This window comes from Podarcis pityusensis, assembly GCF_964106645.2.
Source record: "Podarcis pityusensis genome assembly, chromosome: 5".
Classification (NCBI taxonomy): domain Eukaryota; kingdom Metazoa; phylum Chordata; class Lepidosauria; order Squamata; family Lacertidae; genus Podarcis; species Podarcis pityusensis.
In genome coordinates, this window is record NC_138032.1 from 63,822,400 (window position 1) to 63,838,893 (window position 16,494).

At 40.6% G+C, this 16,494-nt stretch overlaps 1 protein-coding gene across 5 annotated transcripts in view; it reads left to right on the top strand.

Annotated features, from left to right (window-relative positions):
- Nucleotides 1–16,494, top strand: part of PLCE1 (phospholipase C epsilon 1) — a 143,440-nt gene that overhangs the window by 27,418 nt on the left and 99,528 nt on the right. For all 5 annotated transcript variants that reach the window (XM_081006752.1, XM_081006750.1, XM_081006749.1 and 2 more), the window contains one exon: nt 2,677–4,170. In XM_081006752.1, coding sequence (XP_080862878.1) covers nt 3,217–4,170 — 954 coding nt within the window. In that variant the 5' untranslated portion in view covers nt 2,677–3,216. The remainder of the gene's footprint in view (nt 1–2,676; nt 4,171–16,494) is intronic.

Genomic DNA, 16,494 nt, shown 5'->3' on the forward strand with positions numbered 1-16,494 from the left:
TCTGCATGTAGTTACTGCAGTGTAGAGGACTAAGTCCTTGGGAATGTTAGTAGCAGGTACTGAACTAAAATAGATGTTGATATCCATGTGAAATAGATAGACAGAGGAATGTCCATGCCTTTATCAAAAGGGTTGTTATGTAGCTCCAAGTTCCATTAGTGTAAACCTCCTTTTTGTGCTTATGACAGTTATAATATAAGTAGTTTAAAATGTTAATAATGCTTTAAAAAAAGAAAATCAGGATTCTAATATAAAATCAGGATTCTAACTGATAGTGATTAGGACTGCAGAGCCAGAGTACGGTATTTATTTGAGATTAATTAACACAGGCTATGATATATGTGAGGGATGCGGGTGGCGCTGTGGTCTAAACCACTGAGCCTAGGGCTTGCCGATCGGAAGGGGTGAGCTCCCGTTGCTCGGTCCCAGCTAGCAAACCTGCAAACCTAGCAGTTTGAAAGCATGTCAAAGTACAAGTAGATAAATGGGTACCGCTCCGATGGGAAGGTAAACGGCTTTTCCGTGCGCTGCTCTGGTTTTGCCAGAAGCGGCTTTGTCATGCTGGCCACATGACCCGGGGAAACTGTCTGCAGACAAACGTCAGCTCCCCTAGCCAGTAAAGTGAGATGAGTGCCGCAACCCCAGAGTCATTCGTGACTGGACTTAACTGTCAGGGGTCCTTTACCTTTTATGATATATGTGTAGCAAAACATTCCATTTATGTTGGCAGAGATCTGTATGTGTACTAAATGCATACAGAGAGATCATATTCCCCTAACCTCTACCTCTGTTCAATATAATACTTATTTTGATTTGGCTTGGTTCATGGTTTCACCTCTCTAGTGAGTACCATGATCCGGGGGGGGGGGGGGAATCAAACCAATGCATTAATTCGATAGAATATCATTGTTGCTTTGCACATAGAAAGCTGGCTTGATTACCGTAAATAAACAAAGTAATAGAGTCAGAGAGCATCTGGTTTTCCTCTTGTTTCTCATTACAATCTGACACAAACTCTTCTAGCCTGTTGACAAAACTAGATTTAGCTTCTATGGTTGTTTTTTTACAAAGCAAACATTCATGCCCCACCCTGGTTTTATATTGATCTTTAGGCAAGTGATCAATTTGATCCAGTCTTCTGTCCATACCTGGTAGTGTTTGCTCTCTGCTTTGCATTCCAGCCCTTAAAATAACAACCTCCAACTATGAGAGCTTGAGGCAGCTGAGAAGTGGCCAGTGTCTGGTCTGAGTTAAATCCAAGCAGACAGCAAGTAAGAAAAGGATCTTTGATAGCTCCATGAGAGGACAGTGCCGGCCAAAGCATTCTCTTCCTGGGGCAGCTACAATAAATGTGTCTGAAGGCCTTGGAGGAGCTGGCTGGATGGCTAAAGGACTCTCACCTTATTTTGTAGTCGTAGGCTTCTGTGAATTGTTTGATAGAAGTAATGAAAAAGTTTAATCTGCCATAAATCCTGCAGTGCTGTCAGGATTGGGATTGGGCTTGGATTGGCAGGCTTTGATGCAAAAGGAAAAGGATGAAACAGCAGGACCCTGAATGGTGGGAACTTGAGTTGGAGGAGGGGATAATCTCATCTGTTCAACCCAAGTTCAGCCGCTTTCAAAGGGGCAGCAGGGATTCTGGGTCTGCACTCACAGCTTTCCTGTGGAGTGGAGAGCCATTGGGAAGGATGTTGCTGGACTGCAACTCCCACCATGCGTAAGTGTTGGCCATGCTGTCTGGACCTGATATGAACAACACTTGAAGGTACATAGGCTAACCACTTCTGGTTTAGATGGTGAAAGATGTTGCTTTTTAATCCAAATGTCCCATCTGCTGACAGAGTTTTGGATAATGCTGTTTTAATTCCCATTTTGTTTCCTCCGCACTTGTCTCAGAAATATATTGTAGAGAGGGGTTTCCTAAAATGGAAACCTTTGAGGGGAGGAAGATACAATTGGTGGAAAGCTGAAGGTCTTGGCTACCTTGTGGGACTGCAAATTTAAAAAAAGGTAAAGGACCCCTGACAGTTAAGTCCAGTTGCAGACGACTCTGGGGTTGTGGTGCTCATCTCGCTTTACAGCTCGAGGGAGCCGGCATTTGTCCACAGACAGTTCTTCCGGGTCATGACTAGGCTGCTTCTGGCTCAATGGAACACTGACACCAGAGCAGTGCACAGAAATGCTGTTTACCTTCCCGCCAGAGCGGTACCTACAGTATTTATCTACTTGCACTTTTTGGTGTGCTTTCAAACTGCTAGGTTGGCAGAAGCTGGGGCCGAGCAACGGGAGCTCACTCTGTCATGGGGATTCGAACCACGACCTTCTGATCAGCAAGCCCAAGAGGCTCAGTGGTTTAGACCACAGCGCCACCCGCGTCCCTCCCTGCAAATTTAGCTGCAAATAAATGGATGGGATGGTGCCTGAGCAGATTCTGTCTGAAGAGGTAAGGTTGGGGTGGTAGATTGCATGTCTGTTTATCCCACATATTCTGAATCTCTCAAAGGGAGCTTGGAGGGAAAACTTCAGCTATAAACAAAAGCACAATGGAAGGTATTCTTAAGGATGCTCTGCAGTTCCATTAAGCATTTGTTAATACACTTCATACTCTTTCGTTATGGATATGCAGGTTACACCTGGCTCCGTGTATTAAATATGGTTTTGTTTTTTGTTTTGCAGGCTACTGATTAACTGGAAGTTCCATGGCCTAAGGAACAATTAATTACATCTCCCCAACTTACTCTTCCAAGGCATGTAGCAAGAAACAAGGCGGGGTATAGGTATATCCTAGGATGGAAGTGTTTGCTGTGAGAGAAGAAAACTGTGCTATTACAAACAAATACTCAAGCTTTATGTGGCAGTCCACCATAAACAGCATTCTGAAGGCCATTAATAATACAGCTGTGTTGTATGCTGTAAGTCTGCTGTGAAGATATAGCAGTGTTTTGCTTTTCTTTCAGTGCTATGATTAATGGTATTTGAGGGAAAGCAGGGTAGTGTCTGAGGCCTGTGTTTCAAGATGCTCTCTGAAGAGAGACAGCAGTGTCTGCATTTGGTCTTTGGCAGAGTTTTCAGTCCACTGGAAAGGAAATGGCGATAAAGATAAAGCACCCTAGATGCCAGTTATGAAAGTACAAAGAAACTGGATGCACACAACTCTCTCTTCCAAAAACGTGAAGAAAAGCTGTTCAGTGTTTTTATTTACCACATGAGAAAGAAATGACTGATAGCAGAAAACCCTGGGAGAGAGGCATATGTATCCCTGCTTCTGTGGAGTTTCTTAACATTAATTATGACATTATACAGAAAAGCTACAAAAACAACACTATACATAACCACTTATATAAAGCATGTGACTCTTTTGCAAATAAAGACAAATGTTTAGAAACTGGAATTCCTTCTTCACTGGAAAGAACTGTGTATGCTGAAATTCAGTTACAAATGGATGGATCTCAAGTTGAGTTGAAGCCACTAAGAAGCCAGTCCTCAGTAAATAAAAATGACAATGAAACTGAGAGTGCTGATTTCAAGTATGTTAAAGAGAGAAAGAACATCTCAAAAAGTTTGTGTACCTTGCACAACAGCTTCATTTGGAATGAATGCTTACAGCCAGTACAGGCTTATAATGATTGCACCAATAATTCTGCAGCTTGCACTTGTAAAACAGTGGAACTACCAGCTACCTGTGGGAATAGAACTGGACAACAGTTGTGTGATTCCTATGGCACTACAGTGGATAACTATTTGTATTTGGAAAGAACAACCCCAAAACTCAACATGGCATGCTCAGGTCACAATTTTTCTAGCGGTAATATTACTGGAAGACTGCCTTCAAAGCCCAGTTTGAGCCATTATCAAAACTGCAACGAAGGCCAGGGAGAAGAAATGGATGAAGATTCTTCTCGTACTAAGAAAGAGCGCTCCACCTTATTAGTCAGAAGATTTTGCAAAAATGATAAGGAGGTTAAGAAATCGGTCTATACTGGAACAAGAGCTATTGTTAAAACTTTACCGTCGGGGCACATAGGAGCTGTCGCTTGGAGTTGTCTTGACCGGAAGAGAAGCCACGATGAATTAAGGCACTCTAGGATTATATCAGAAGAATTAATTGCCTTTCAGATTTCAGTGAGCCAAGCATTAAGTTCTTGCCTTCTGCAGTCCATGTGGCATGGGGTAAGTGTCTTTTTATAACTTTCAGATGCCTTTCTAAACTTAGTGCTTGAGCAAGAGCAGCTGGTTGGGTGATTCTGTGGAGCCATCTTCATGATGCTGCTGTTGCTTCTATGTACCTGGACAGTGCCAGGAGTGGGTCGGAGTTCTGGTGAGACTGGAGTTGGAAGGGTGCACCAGTGGAACCTGTCAGGGTACCCATGCAGCCCTCCCCCTCCCCACCACTATCCAGGCTTCCTCCTCCTGACAGGTGTTAGGAGGGGAGCTTTGCAGCATCCCGCCCCCCCAAATTGCCTGTCACACCTGTGCTTGAGATATTCAAGGCTGAAAAATTACATTAAGTTTAATGATCTAGTTTGCCTCTAAATTAAAACAAGAAATTACAATCCATCCCTATCCATTCTTTTAAAATAAATGTGGCAAGAGCTTTAATATTTAAAAATTGATTTTCTTTTTTGTATGTGTGGATAAAGTATACATTGCTACCAAAACCATCTAGAGTTGACGGCGCTTAAGTGTGTGGTGCATGTTGTTGGTTATTAACTATCTCTACTATTCTCAGCAACAAACCACAACTTCAGATTATGGTTTGTTGGCAGTAAACATGCCATAGTTAAGCTGAAGGCAGCCTTTACATACAATGCTAAGCCATGGTTTAATAAACCATAGCTTAATAAACCATTGTTTAGAATTGTGTGTGAACCAGGCTAGGAGAACAGAAGGCTGGACTAAATAGGACTTTGGTCAGATTCATCCAGGCCCTTCCCAGGCTCTTATTTGCTTCTTCTGTCTTCTTGAGACCGAGAACAAGACTAAATTATTATTGTCTTACTTTATGTGCATTAATATATGAGGGACTGATTTGGTGAGAACTTGCCTTGAGACAAATGAGAGATTTTATGGGCATTAGCTCTTCCAGTTACGTAGTTCTGTGAAAGTACATTTATCTGTATGTTAATTCTGGTTCTGGCACATTTTCATTATAGGAAAATACCGTATTTTTTGCACCATAACACTCACTTTTTTCCTCCTAAAAAGTAAGGGGAAATGTCTATGCGTGTTATGGAGGGAATGCATACGGGTGGCATACCTACGGATTTTCCTCCTCTAAAAACTACGTGCGTGTTATGGTCGGGTGAGTGTTATAGAGCGAAAAATACGGTACTTCATTTTCAAATCTTGTTATAAACCATGTTTGTGACCAGATTCAAATAGATTACTTTTATGCCTTTAAAAAATGATTAAAAAATGCATGCTTAAAAAAAATCTTTATTTCTTAGCGGCTGAACACATTGACATCAAAATTTAGTTTTAGTAATTCAGTACTTGGAGGCAATGTCATATGCAGTAACATTGATATAATCTTTCTACATGGGCAGGGGAAGTGCATTCTAATAGTTGTAAAATGCAGAGCAAGCTTATTTTGCCACAAATGCAAATATTAGTTAACACACATGGCAGCTGCCCTATTTGTGTACACATGGTTTTTCCTATATTGGGATGATGGCAGTCAAAAGGCTAGTCTGATATTCTGCTATTGCTGATATGGTTTTTATGATGCTATTTCTGTTTGGTTAATTTTAGTTGTGGTTTATGTTTTTTCTCATTAAGACAGCTTGCATTTTAATTAGAAAGGTAGGTTATTATCATTGAAAGACAGAAAAAGAATAAAGCTTCTGAGAGAGTTAACCCAAAGGTTAAAAGATGAAAATATTCAAGCTATTACCTTGGTGTGAAGAAAGACCACAGACTGCCTGACTGACTAATCAACTCTTAAACAATCTTTTTCTGCTCTCCTACTTAGCCTGTCTTACAAGCCTCACTTGCTTAGTATTTCAGGTTGTATATGTGGTATATTTTAAAAACTGGCTTGGCTTGTAGTTGTGCTTTCAACTCCTTTTCACTCAAAACGCCTTTCCTTCAAGCACAGACCCCTGACACCAACACTGGGCACTTCTGTCCTCATCTCCCTCTGGGGATGTTTCTTTGGCAGAAATAATTATTTATGGTATGGTAACTATTTAAGAACTTCCCATATGGTATGCTGAGTTGACTTGCACAATACTGTACACTACTCAGCTACAGCTTGCGGTTAGTGGGAAAAGAGCTTAACCATGGCTCCTGGTTTAAAAGAGTTAAAATTATAATTATAATTATTTATTAAATTTATATACTGCCCTGTACCCAGAGGTCTCAGGGCGGTTCACAGAATAAAATAAAAAATATAAAACCACAAAATACATAGTCAAAATAACAACAACCCAATAACCACCCCCGAAACCACCCCACATTTTAAAGGGCAATATTAAAAGTTGACCTTTCCATCCCCTCCCCTTTTCCACCTTCTTGTATGTGGTATGACCAGTGCTTTTTTTCTAGAAAAATAGATGCCGGTACTCACCATGTAGTTGTTACAGTAAGTGCCACACTCTTTATAGCAACAAAAAGAGGTGCTGGTACTGCATACTCTTGAGTACCCCATGGAAAAAAGCACTGGGTATGACTACATACACTGATATAGTTTCAAGTGCTATATGAATAAAATCTTAATTGTCATAATATGTAGTCAAATGATTCCTGTGGATATATAAAATATCCGTATGCTAGCATTAATATATCATGTGTCCTATCTCTCTATCTAGCTTGTCTGTCTCTGTCTGTCTGTCTATCTATAATATAAAATCTCTTTTAAAAAATTAAGTGTTTTTTGATGGTGAGATTTTGTTGCTTTGAAGCTCCGCCGTAATGAGTTTAACATCCATATTAGGAGTTAAAGGCCATACTCATCTGACTTGTTCTAAGCTCCATCAAGTTGCCAAAAGCAGTGTTAGAAGAGTGCCAAACTAGAAGAGCAGAGATTTAAAGGAAATTCCACATGATTGTGACTCAGTGAATCCAAGGCAGGGAAGTAATGGTGGGTGGGTGGGTCGGTGGAACGCCCTCATCAATGTCCAAACCCCATCAGTTTAATTCAGCAGCATGGAATTGATTTTGCCAGCTGCTTTCAAAAACTATTAAATGAGCAAGTTATAAATAAATAAAACAAGGTAGCCATTGAAACACCTGATAAAAGAGGGCAGTCTTCTTTAAACTATGTAAAGTGGCAGGGTGGCAGAAACCTTCCTTTTCATTACTGTTATTTAAAAGAGAGAATAATGGAATAAAACACAGGGGTTAGAAACAATTTATTCCAGTCACAGGTTGCAAAGGGAGTTGCAGATGTGGGAATCATCCAAATGCCTTAATCAGTGACCAAACTTTGAAGGCCGTCACAGTTTGGTTTCTTTTTCAGCTTTCTGCTCAGCGATGCCTGTCGCATTTATTTTTTATCTTTTTATCCAAATTTATATGCCACTTGATTGTAGTAAAACCTCTAAGCGGGTCATGCTCTGCTATTGCAGAGTGATACAATTGGTCTGTAATAAACTAAAACATAGAACAGGGTTGTAGCATGGCTATCTCTTAAGTTTAACCAGCTAATTCATCGTTCTTTCTTATAGTATTTCAGTTAGCGGTGTGTACACTCAGTGGAACATAGAGCTTCCTTAAGCAGGAGTGGCTAATCATTTTTGAGCTGAGCGCTGTCTTGCTTCAACTCTCCAAGGGCCATGTGATAGAGTGGGTGTGGCCAAGTTGGGGAAGTGGGCATGGCCAAAGCGGGAAATTTAATACCTTTCCTGCAACTGCCACAAAGTATATTTATACCAGATGGGTGGGGTATAAATAATAATAAAAATAAGAAGAAGAAGAAGAAGAAGAAGAAGAAGAAGAAGAAGAAGAAGAAGAAGAAGTTTACTTCTTCCTCCTTCTTTATATTGATTTCACTTCTTTATCCCAAATCATTGTGCTCATTTATTCAGTTAACTCCCCCAATTCATTTCATTCAATCAATCCACAAATGAACCCCTCCCTTCATTAAGCCCTATAGTATTTTTAACTATTTCCCCATATATATTTCTTCAAAGACCTTCAGAGTTCCTTTCTTCCCACCCAAAACATCTTCAAATGCATTCAGTTTTCTCACCAATAGGTGTTGATAACTTCATCACCTCAATCCATTTCACTGTAGCTGCATGGTTTCTTCCCCTTTGATGATTTAGATGATATTCAGAATCAGGATGTAAGGTAAAGGTAAAGGGACCCCTGACAATTAGCTCCAGTCGTGGCCGACTCTGGGGTTGTGGCACTCATCTTGCTTTATTGGCCGAGGGAGCCGGCGTATAGCTTCCGGGTCATGTGGCCAGCATGACTAAGCCACTTCTGGTGAAACCAGAGCAGCGCACGGAAACGCCGTTTACCTTCCCATCGGAGTGGTACCTATTTATCCACTTGCACTTTGTGCTTTCAAACTGCTAGGTTGGCAGGAGCAGGAACCGAGCAACAGGAGCTCACCCCATCACAGGGATTCGAACCGCGACCTTCTGATCGGCAAGTCCTAGGCTCTGTGGTTTAACCCACGGAGCCACCCGCGTCTCTCCCTACAACCTTACTGGGGCCTAATTAAGTGCTTTTTTTACAGGTTATTTGCAGGCCCAGAAAGTGTCAAACAGCATCAGGTAGGAAAGACCTCCATCATCTCAAAGTGCAGCTTGGGAGGGGATGTGCTCAGTTGTTGCCCCAAGGACTCTGATTCATATGATTTGTAAGTCACCACACGTAGGGAAAAGGGAGCCCTTGACACACATCCCTCCAGTCTGTCTGGAGCTAAGCCTCTCCCATCATCCTCTGATTCTGAGGATGACTCCCCTATAGCTTCTCCTGTCCCACAGCCATGCAGCAGCATGGTGACTACCAAATCTGCTATGGACCATTTAAGGATGGTTGTCCAGGAGCTGCCCAGGGTCCTAATTTGCCTTGCTTTCCATGACTCAGGTAACTACTATCACTTCCCCATCAGAGCAGATCATATGGAATTTTTTAAGGTGGAGGGAGAATACCTGATCTATTTATATTTTTAGGGAACTTTTGATATCTATGCTACTAATTACTTATGTGGATTTAATTTTAGAGAAAATGTGCTATTATTGGTACAGTAGTACTATAACGTAACAGTTGTAACAATATGTTAAAGGTGTAAGTAAACATTTATCAGCTTTAAGGATTGACCCATAAGTAGTAGCAGTTGCCAGGACATTAGCATGTTCACCTCTACATAGCTCCAGCCTTATTTCAGATATTGTGATATATCAAAATACTGTGATGTTTAACTGGTGATAGCCCAGCCCTACTGCCTAGCCAATGAGGTAAAATTGTCTAATGGGTAAAACCTAAAAGCTGTATGTTGTATGACTCCTATTAAATCTTTTCATTTGAAAGTGAGATGGATGTACCCTCTGGTGGAGAAAACTATTACTACAGATCCCTTGCTATACTGGGATAATAAACAACTTGTTTTCATAGCATTGACATTTTCTGATATGCTGTGGTCTTGGTAGATTTAGAGAGAGATTTTATTTTCAGAAGTATGTGGATTGTGAAAAGAGATTGTAAAACAAAGTCATTGTGTTTGTAAGTGCAGCATGTGACTAATTGTTCTGCATAACGTTTAATGTTTTTTACAAACACCGGGTATTAGACTTTTGTTTAATTTGGTATTTGATACTGAGGACTTCAGATTGCAGCCTCATTTATCCTAAGATTTTCCTAATCTTTTGCATATTAAAAATGGTGAGTTATATTAAAAATATTCCTGAGAGATAGCTGTGTTGATGTTTGCTGCAAGTGACTTAACACAGCACAAAATATGTGAGACAAGTACACTTGAATTGAACAACAACAAAAATTTACACGTATAGACCTTGTACAATAACTATTTTCTGAATTTTGGTCAAATAAATATGGTATGGACTACTTCTGAACTTTGTCCTATTCTCAAAACAAAAGTAAGCATACTACTAAATGCCTTTTCTCTTAATGGCTGAACAGTTGTGACCCACAACATTCTGTTATTAAAGATATAATCAGTAATCTTTTTGGCTAAAAAAAATTAGGTGCTAGTACTCATATCTTGATAAAAATGATATGGGTGCCATATCAGCACAAACTGGTTGTCACAGGCAGCAATCAATCAATCAATAGCTGACAATACTCTTTGCTGGTGAGTACTGTAACAAAAAAAAAGCACACTGGGCATAATAAGAGCTCACTTTATTATTATTATTATTATTATTATTATTATTATTATTACTTGTAGCTTCCGAAAAGAAGCTAGAGTTAGGCTGTTGCCTAATCCTCCAGTTCTCTACACTGAATTACATTTCCGTTTCTATGCTCTTTGCCTGGTTATTTGAGGAAACAACTTCTACTAGAATGTAACTAGCGACCCAAAAGAGAATAGTGACATTTTCTTAGGATCCCATAGTGACACAAACACTTGTCCAGATTTAACAAAAATGGCTTAAATTATAAAACTAAGTTTGAGATAATATAAAAATACTTAACAAACAATGAACACCATATATACTATATGTATGTTACACATGTATTTCCTTCTCTCTGTGTGGATACCTAAATATTCTCACTAAAGGTTATGAACCAATATTCAAATACCTCTTCAGCTTAGGGGATTTTTATTAGTATTTTGAAAATAGCTGACTGCAGTTGCGGTTGCAGTACTGGACTCCTCAGTCATTATTTTTTTGCTTTCCTTTAGCCATGTACACTTTTTATGATTTTTGTTTTCGGTCTTGGGTTGTTGAAATTTGAATTTCTGGCCAGCAGGTGGAGACTGAACAAAACTTTCAGCATTTATTTTGTAGCTGGCTTTATTCTGAGCAAGGGAAGCAAACCTCAAACAACCCGAGCGTTTTCAAAGATATGATAATGAAAATAAAACAGTATTGTTTAATCCCACCACCAGAAATGCACTTTTGCCCAGGTTTCTGGCAATGGCAACACCGTCATCGCTCCCTTACTCACTCACCCAGCTTCCCAGTCTACCCTCACTGGCAGCAGTTAATTAATGATTTCAGCCCGAGGTCTTTCGTAGGCCTTGGCTTAGATCCTTTTAAAGTGGAGAAGCTAAGCGTTGAAGATTCTGTATTCAAAGCATGGTAGGGCTGCCATTTCCTAGAAATTACAGGGATTTCAAAGGCAGAATTGACATCTAGCCCGAAATGTGACACTTTGTCCTGGATCTTAAAATCTAAAAACTGTGGGAGTTTTTGTAAAAACAAAAACAACTAGTTTTTACTTCTTGAAATACAGTGGTACCTTGGTTCATGAACTTAATCCATTCTGGAAGTCTGTTCAACTCCTGAAACTGTTCAAAAACCAAGGCGTGGCTTCCGATTGGCTGCAGGAGCTTCCTGTACTCAAGCGGACTATACATCGGATGTTCGCAAAACCGTAACACTTACTTCCAGGTTTGTGGCGTTTGGGAGTCGATTTGTTCATCAATTAAGCTGTTTGAGAATCCAGGCTCCAATGTATAGCAACCCTAAGATATGGCTCCAGCTTTCTATGTATCTGCAAGTTTCTTTAAAACACTTCAAATCTTTCCGAGGCTGGAGAGAGGGAAAGCACACAGTGTAGTTTTACAAGTGTTTCTAAACCGTCAATATTTTATTTATTTGCTGCAATATTAGTCTCATATTTTTTTAATGCCAAAGCCTGCTCAAGGCAGTCTGAATAATAAATGATAAAATGGCACAATACAGCCAAAACACAGTTTTAAAAATCTCAACAATAGTAGCAGCAATACTAAAACTAGACTGTAAAACACAACAGCAGATGAAACAACAGCAGCTTTGCTGTCTCTGCTGCTTCTGTTCTTCGTTGCTCTAACTTTCAGCAGGCAATCTCATAATGAAAATTATTTGGGTAACTCTTTGTCTTTTGAATGAAAACCTTTCACGTTTGTTTTACCTGCATCTTGTTGAATGGGGATCTTAATTTGATAAACATTTGATATTTCCCAGATAGTGATTGGGCATCAGACTTTATAAGGTGTTTGTTTGTTTGCTTGCTTGCTTGCTTGCTTGCTTGCTTGCTTGCTTGCTTGCTTGCTAAATGTGTTACATTTTGCAAAAAATAATTTTTAATATTCCATCCATATGTTTCTTTCACTCTGGTGGCAAGATTTCATTTGTATCCAGTGTTGATGGGAAAGACACAGAGTAATTGGCTACAGTGGCTTCAGGAGATAAAATAATCAATTAGGAGAGTAGAAACCAAGAGAAGCGTGGTTTGGAGGACTGTCTGATCTAAGCCAGTATTTTCCCGTGAGAGAGGGTTCATGACCTTTGCTTTGCAGTTGAAATAGAAATACCCTTGAAGGATACACCAGTTAGAATCAAAGTGGTTTACTGCAATAAAACCGTTAAAAAAAATTAAAACTACACACTGGCTAACCATTGTTTATTGGTTAATTGTTTGCATAGGCTGGGTGGAATAGAAAAGTTTTCAGCAAGCACTAAAAAGTTGGCACAGAAGGTGCCTGTTGAATCTCTGTTGGCAGAGTATTCTACAGGACCAAGCTGATGACACTAAAGGCTTGGTTTCTTGTTGTTGTCAAATGAGCCTCACCAACCTGAGCAGCAACAAATGATGTTTCCTGCAGAGGATCTCAGTGATCAAGCTGGGATATATGGGCTTAGTTTGCAGAGAAGATACATAGCACAAACCAAGGACAGCCTTACGCTGGGAATTCACTTTTACCAATGAATTGCACCTGTAACAGCCTGCTACATATTCTGCAGAGTTCAAGATTAACCCTTTGGTTGCCACATTAAATAAAGGAGGGAACTGGAGTGCATGTAGGGGATGGGAGAAGGTAGGAACCTAAAGCACTGGGGTTGAGGGCCACATTCTCTGGTGGGCAGTCTTCAGGGGGGCTGCATGGACTGGGCTAGAGGAGCAAGTGGGTCGCAATATAGATATGGCTCAGTAGGCTATATTCCAATTAAGTCAAAGGTTGCTATACCCACCCATATCTCTCCATCCTAAATCCCCAAAATTAGGCATTATTACACCACAGTGTCATATACAGCAGGGCAAATGTCCTCAAGGAGGACATGGGGCTGAAGATCAGAGTCATTGAATTTTGTTCATTCTGTCCAGCATACCTCACCACAAACAACACCATGTCACAAATTGTGTATGAATATCCCATTGGGAGAAACACAGCCCTGGATCCCCCTTGGACACACAGAAATAGGTGCACAGCTCTTTGGATTCTGGCTCCTGTATTTAATTAGGATGATAGGCAGGTTCATTGAAAGAATAGCGTGTTCAGAGCCGTATCTTTAGGGACTAGATGATATTGAGTACAAGTCACGAGGTCACTCCCACAGCAAACATCAAATTTCATAATGTCTAAATAGCCTGTTACTATCCTCCTGCCCAAGCTGCAAGTTTGCAAAGAAGAAAGGGAATGTCATTGTTTATATGCCAGGAAAGCACTTAAACTGTGTTTGAACAAACCTGATATACTTTTGGTTTCACTAGGGCTGCCAAGAACAGATTGGCTGTATTGTAAGGTGGATCATAGCATATTAAAGGAGCTTAAGAGACTAAAGCAGTCCTCGTGCTAGATGGTATCAGGGTTACTTCCACCAGGGAAAAACTGTGGTAGCGTAGGCCAGTTTCCTTATTACCAGTCTTTAAAGGCTGCAGTTATGGTAGTTGGCCCATATGTGAAGCATTTAAACCATACTCTGTTAGATTTTGAAGGTAAACATTTTAAACCTTAATGCACCAACTCAGTTCACATGACAGAAATGACCTTGGAAACAGCCTTGGGCTTGCACACTGTCCTTCCTGTGTGCTCAAAGTAGTTACTTCTTAGGTTTTTTTGGCAAACCATAGTTTGTTGTTACACCAGAACCAGAAACTATTGTTTGTGTCCGCCTTGTTAAGCTTGTTTGTGCACCAACATTAAATCCTGGCCATTGTCACTGACAGTTGGGTCTCCTTCTGCCTTTAATGCAGAGATGGGGAACTCCCCCCCCCCCCTTTCTGGGCAACATTCCAGAGCTCACAAGCCAGAGGCAAAGTAACCAAAGTGGCAAATATAAATTTTACCTTTGTGCAAGTTGTCTTCTTTCAGCATACACTCACACACCCGTCTTTATCCTTCAGCTAGCCTGATAAAAACACTCAAGCATAGTATGTATGCTAGTCTGATTGAGGTTGTGGTTGAGGTTTGTGTGTGGCTTGGGAGAGGCCTTAGAGTCAGATAGAGAGGCCTGGAGGGCTGACATTTCCCAGACTTGCTCTAGTACTTATGTGAGCTGAAGAATTATGGATAGGGACTGGAAATCTAGTAAAGCAAAGAAAATTAAACTTCTTAAACTTCCAGTTCCTTTACTTTTAGATGTGGCAGTATGCAAGTGAACCAGAAAGCAGATAGGTGGGGTGAGAATTTGGTCTGTGCCAGACTGACAAGAAGTCTTTATTGGACTACGCAGAATTCTTGTGTCACCTGATTGCCTCAAATCTATAACTGTTGCACAGAATGAAGCAAGCTAGCAGTTCCACTCTCTGGAAAGCATGGGTGTAGCCAGGATTTGTTTTAAGGCGGGCAGGCATTGTATGGGGGGGGGGGCAGAACCGAGTTATTTGTGATGCAGTTGGTCAGTTAAGTATTTTTATTCATTTACTTTATTGAGGGGGGGGCAGCTTCTCCCCCCCCCCCCCCCCGCTACACTCATGCTGGTAAGCTACCAGCAGTAGCAGAAGAGTATGGCACATCACCACCTCTTACCTGACAGTCCTTCAGTCAGGCACATCACTGCTGCTTACTGGGGAGCAGAGGGGAAAGGTGGTAGCAAGCTCAGCCTGGTACAAATGCACTGGCAGAGCCAATCCAGCACTGTGCCAACATCAACACTGATTCATGCCACAGAAACAAAGGTTACTTGAGTACCACCATTGGGAGTCCTAAAATGAGACCTCTTGTGCCTTACATCTCCAGAATACTTGTTTATTTATTTAGCAAGATTTATACACTGCTTAATCAAAATAAGAAGAATCTATGAGCTGCTTACAAAACTGAGGCAAAAAAAGAGCCTTTCCAAGACCGTCATTGTTTTTCAGCCTGAGTCATTCTTCTGACTGCTCATAAAATGAACTCTTTTTATTCATCTGCCAAGGCCGAAATAACCTACATCCAGAAGGAAGTGTCCAGCTGGTTAGATGGAAAATATAAGTGGTGTAGTAAAACTTTTAAGTTAGGAATGCCAGCGAGAATCTTCATACCCTTACTTCAACTTTTTTTCACCATGTCCTTATCTCAGAATACTATGTATTCATGAATCCCTTGAATATTTTAGGCTTAAAATGGTTTTTGGAAAGTGGCAGGGAGTTACAATAACAAAAATATTGCTTCCATCCTTTCTTATAATTAGTGTCTTTGGTGCTGGAGATGGGAATGGAGTAAAAACTCTTAGTTGCTGGAATTATGGTTCAAGAGTTCCCCACTTCATTTTCTTAATGTAACTCCCTATCAGTGGTATTTGCCTTAACCCCCCACTCACCCCAAACAAGCAAACAACTCTGCCCAGTTGCCTTTTAAAGTATTAATGTAACAAGCTGAAGGCTTTTCAGGACTTCAAGAATCCTGAGAGATACTTTCCCTGCTTCCCCTCCCCTTCATGTGAAAGCTATCAGACTTAATGGGGCTATCTAGGCCCTGCTGCTAAGCCACCTGCACCCCTGATTGGCTCTCCCACAGTTGCCGTAATTTTGTTGCTCTAGGGCTGGTGTGTTGCCGATCGTGTCTCCTCTGCTTCATATTGTTGCTGAGAGAAGAGAGAACATAAAAAGTGGGCTGCAAAGGGTAGGTTGTTGTTGCTGTGCTAGTTGCATGATGAATAATTCCTCCCTCATACTGTGGTACCTTGGTTCTCAAACAACTTGAAACCCAAACACTGCAATACCCGGAAGTAAGTTTTCTAGTCTGCGAACTTTTTTTGGAAGCTGAACATGCTCTGTTTTGAGTGTTACACTTCCGATTTGAGTGCCACACCTCTGTTTTGAGTGTTACACTGAGGTCTGTCTGTTTTTGCTATTTATTTTGTGTTTTTGCTTTTGTGGCTCTTTTTTCTGTGTAACTGTGTGGAACCCAGTTCAGCTACTGATTAATTGTGTGGATGCAGTACATTGTTTATTGCTTTCATTTATGGATCCAAGGTCTCGTTAGATAGTAAAATTCATGTTAAATTGCTGTTTTAGGAGTTGTTTTTAAAAAGTCTGGAACAGATTGATCCATTTTGCATTACAGTACTTTCTATGGGAAAGCGCGCCTTGGTTTTGGAATGCTTTGGTTTTGGAACAGGCTTCCGGAACTGATTAAGTTTGAGAACCAAGGTACCACTGTATATTTGG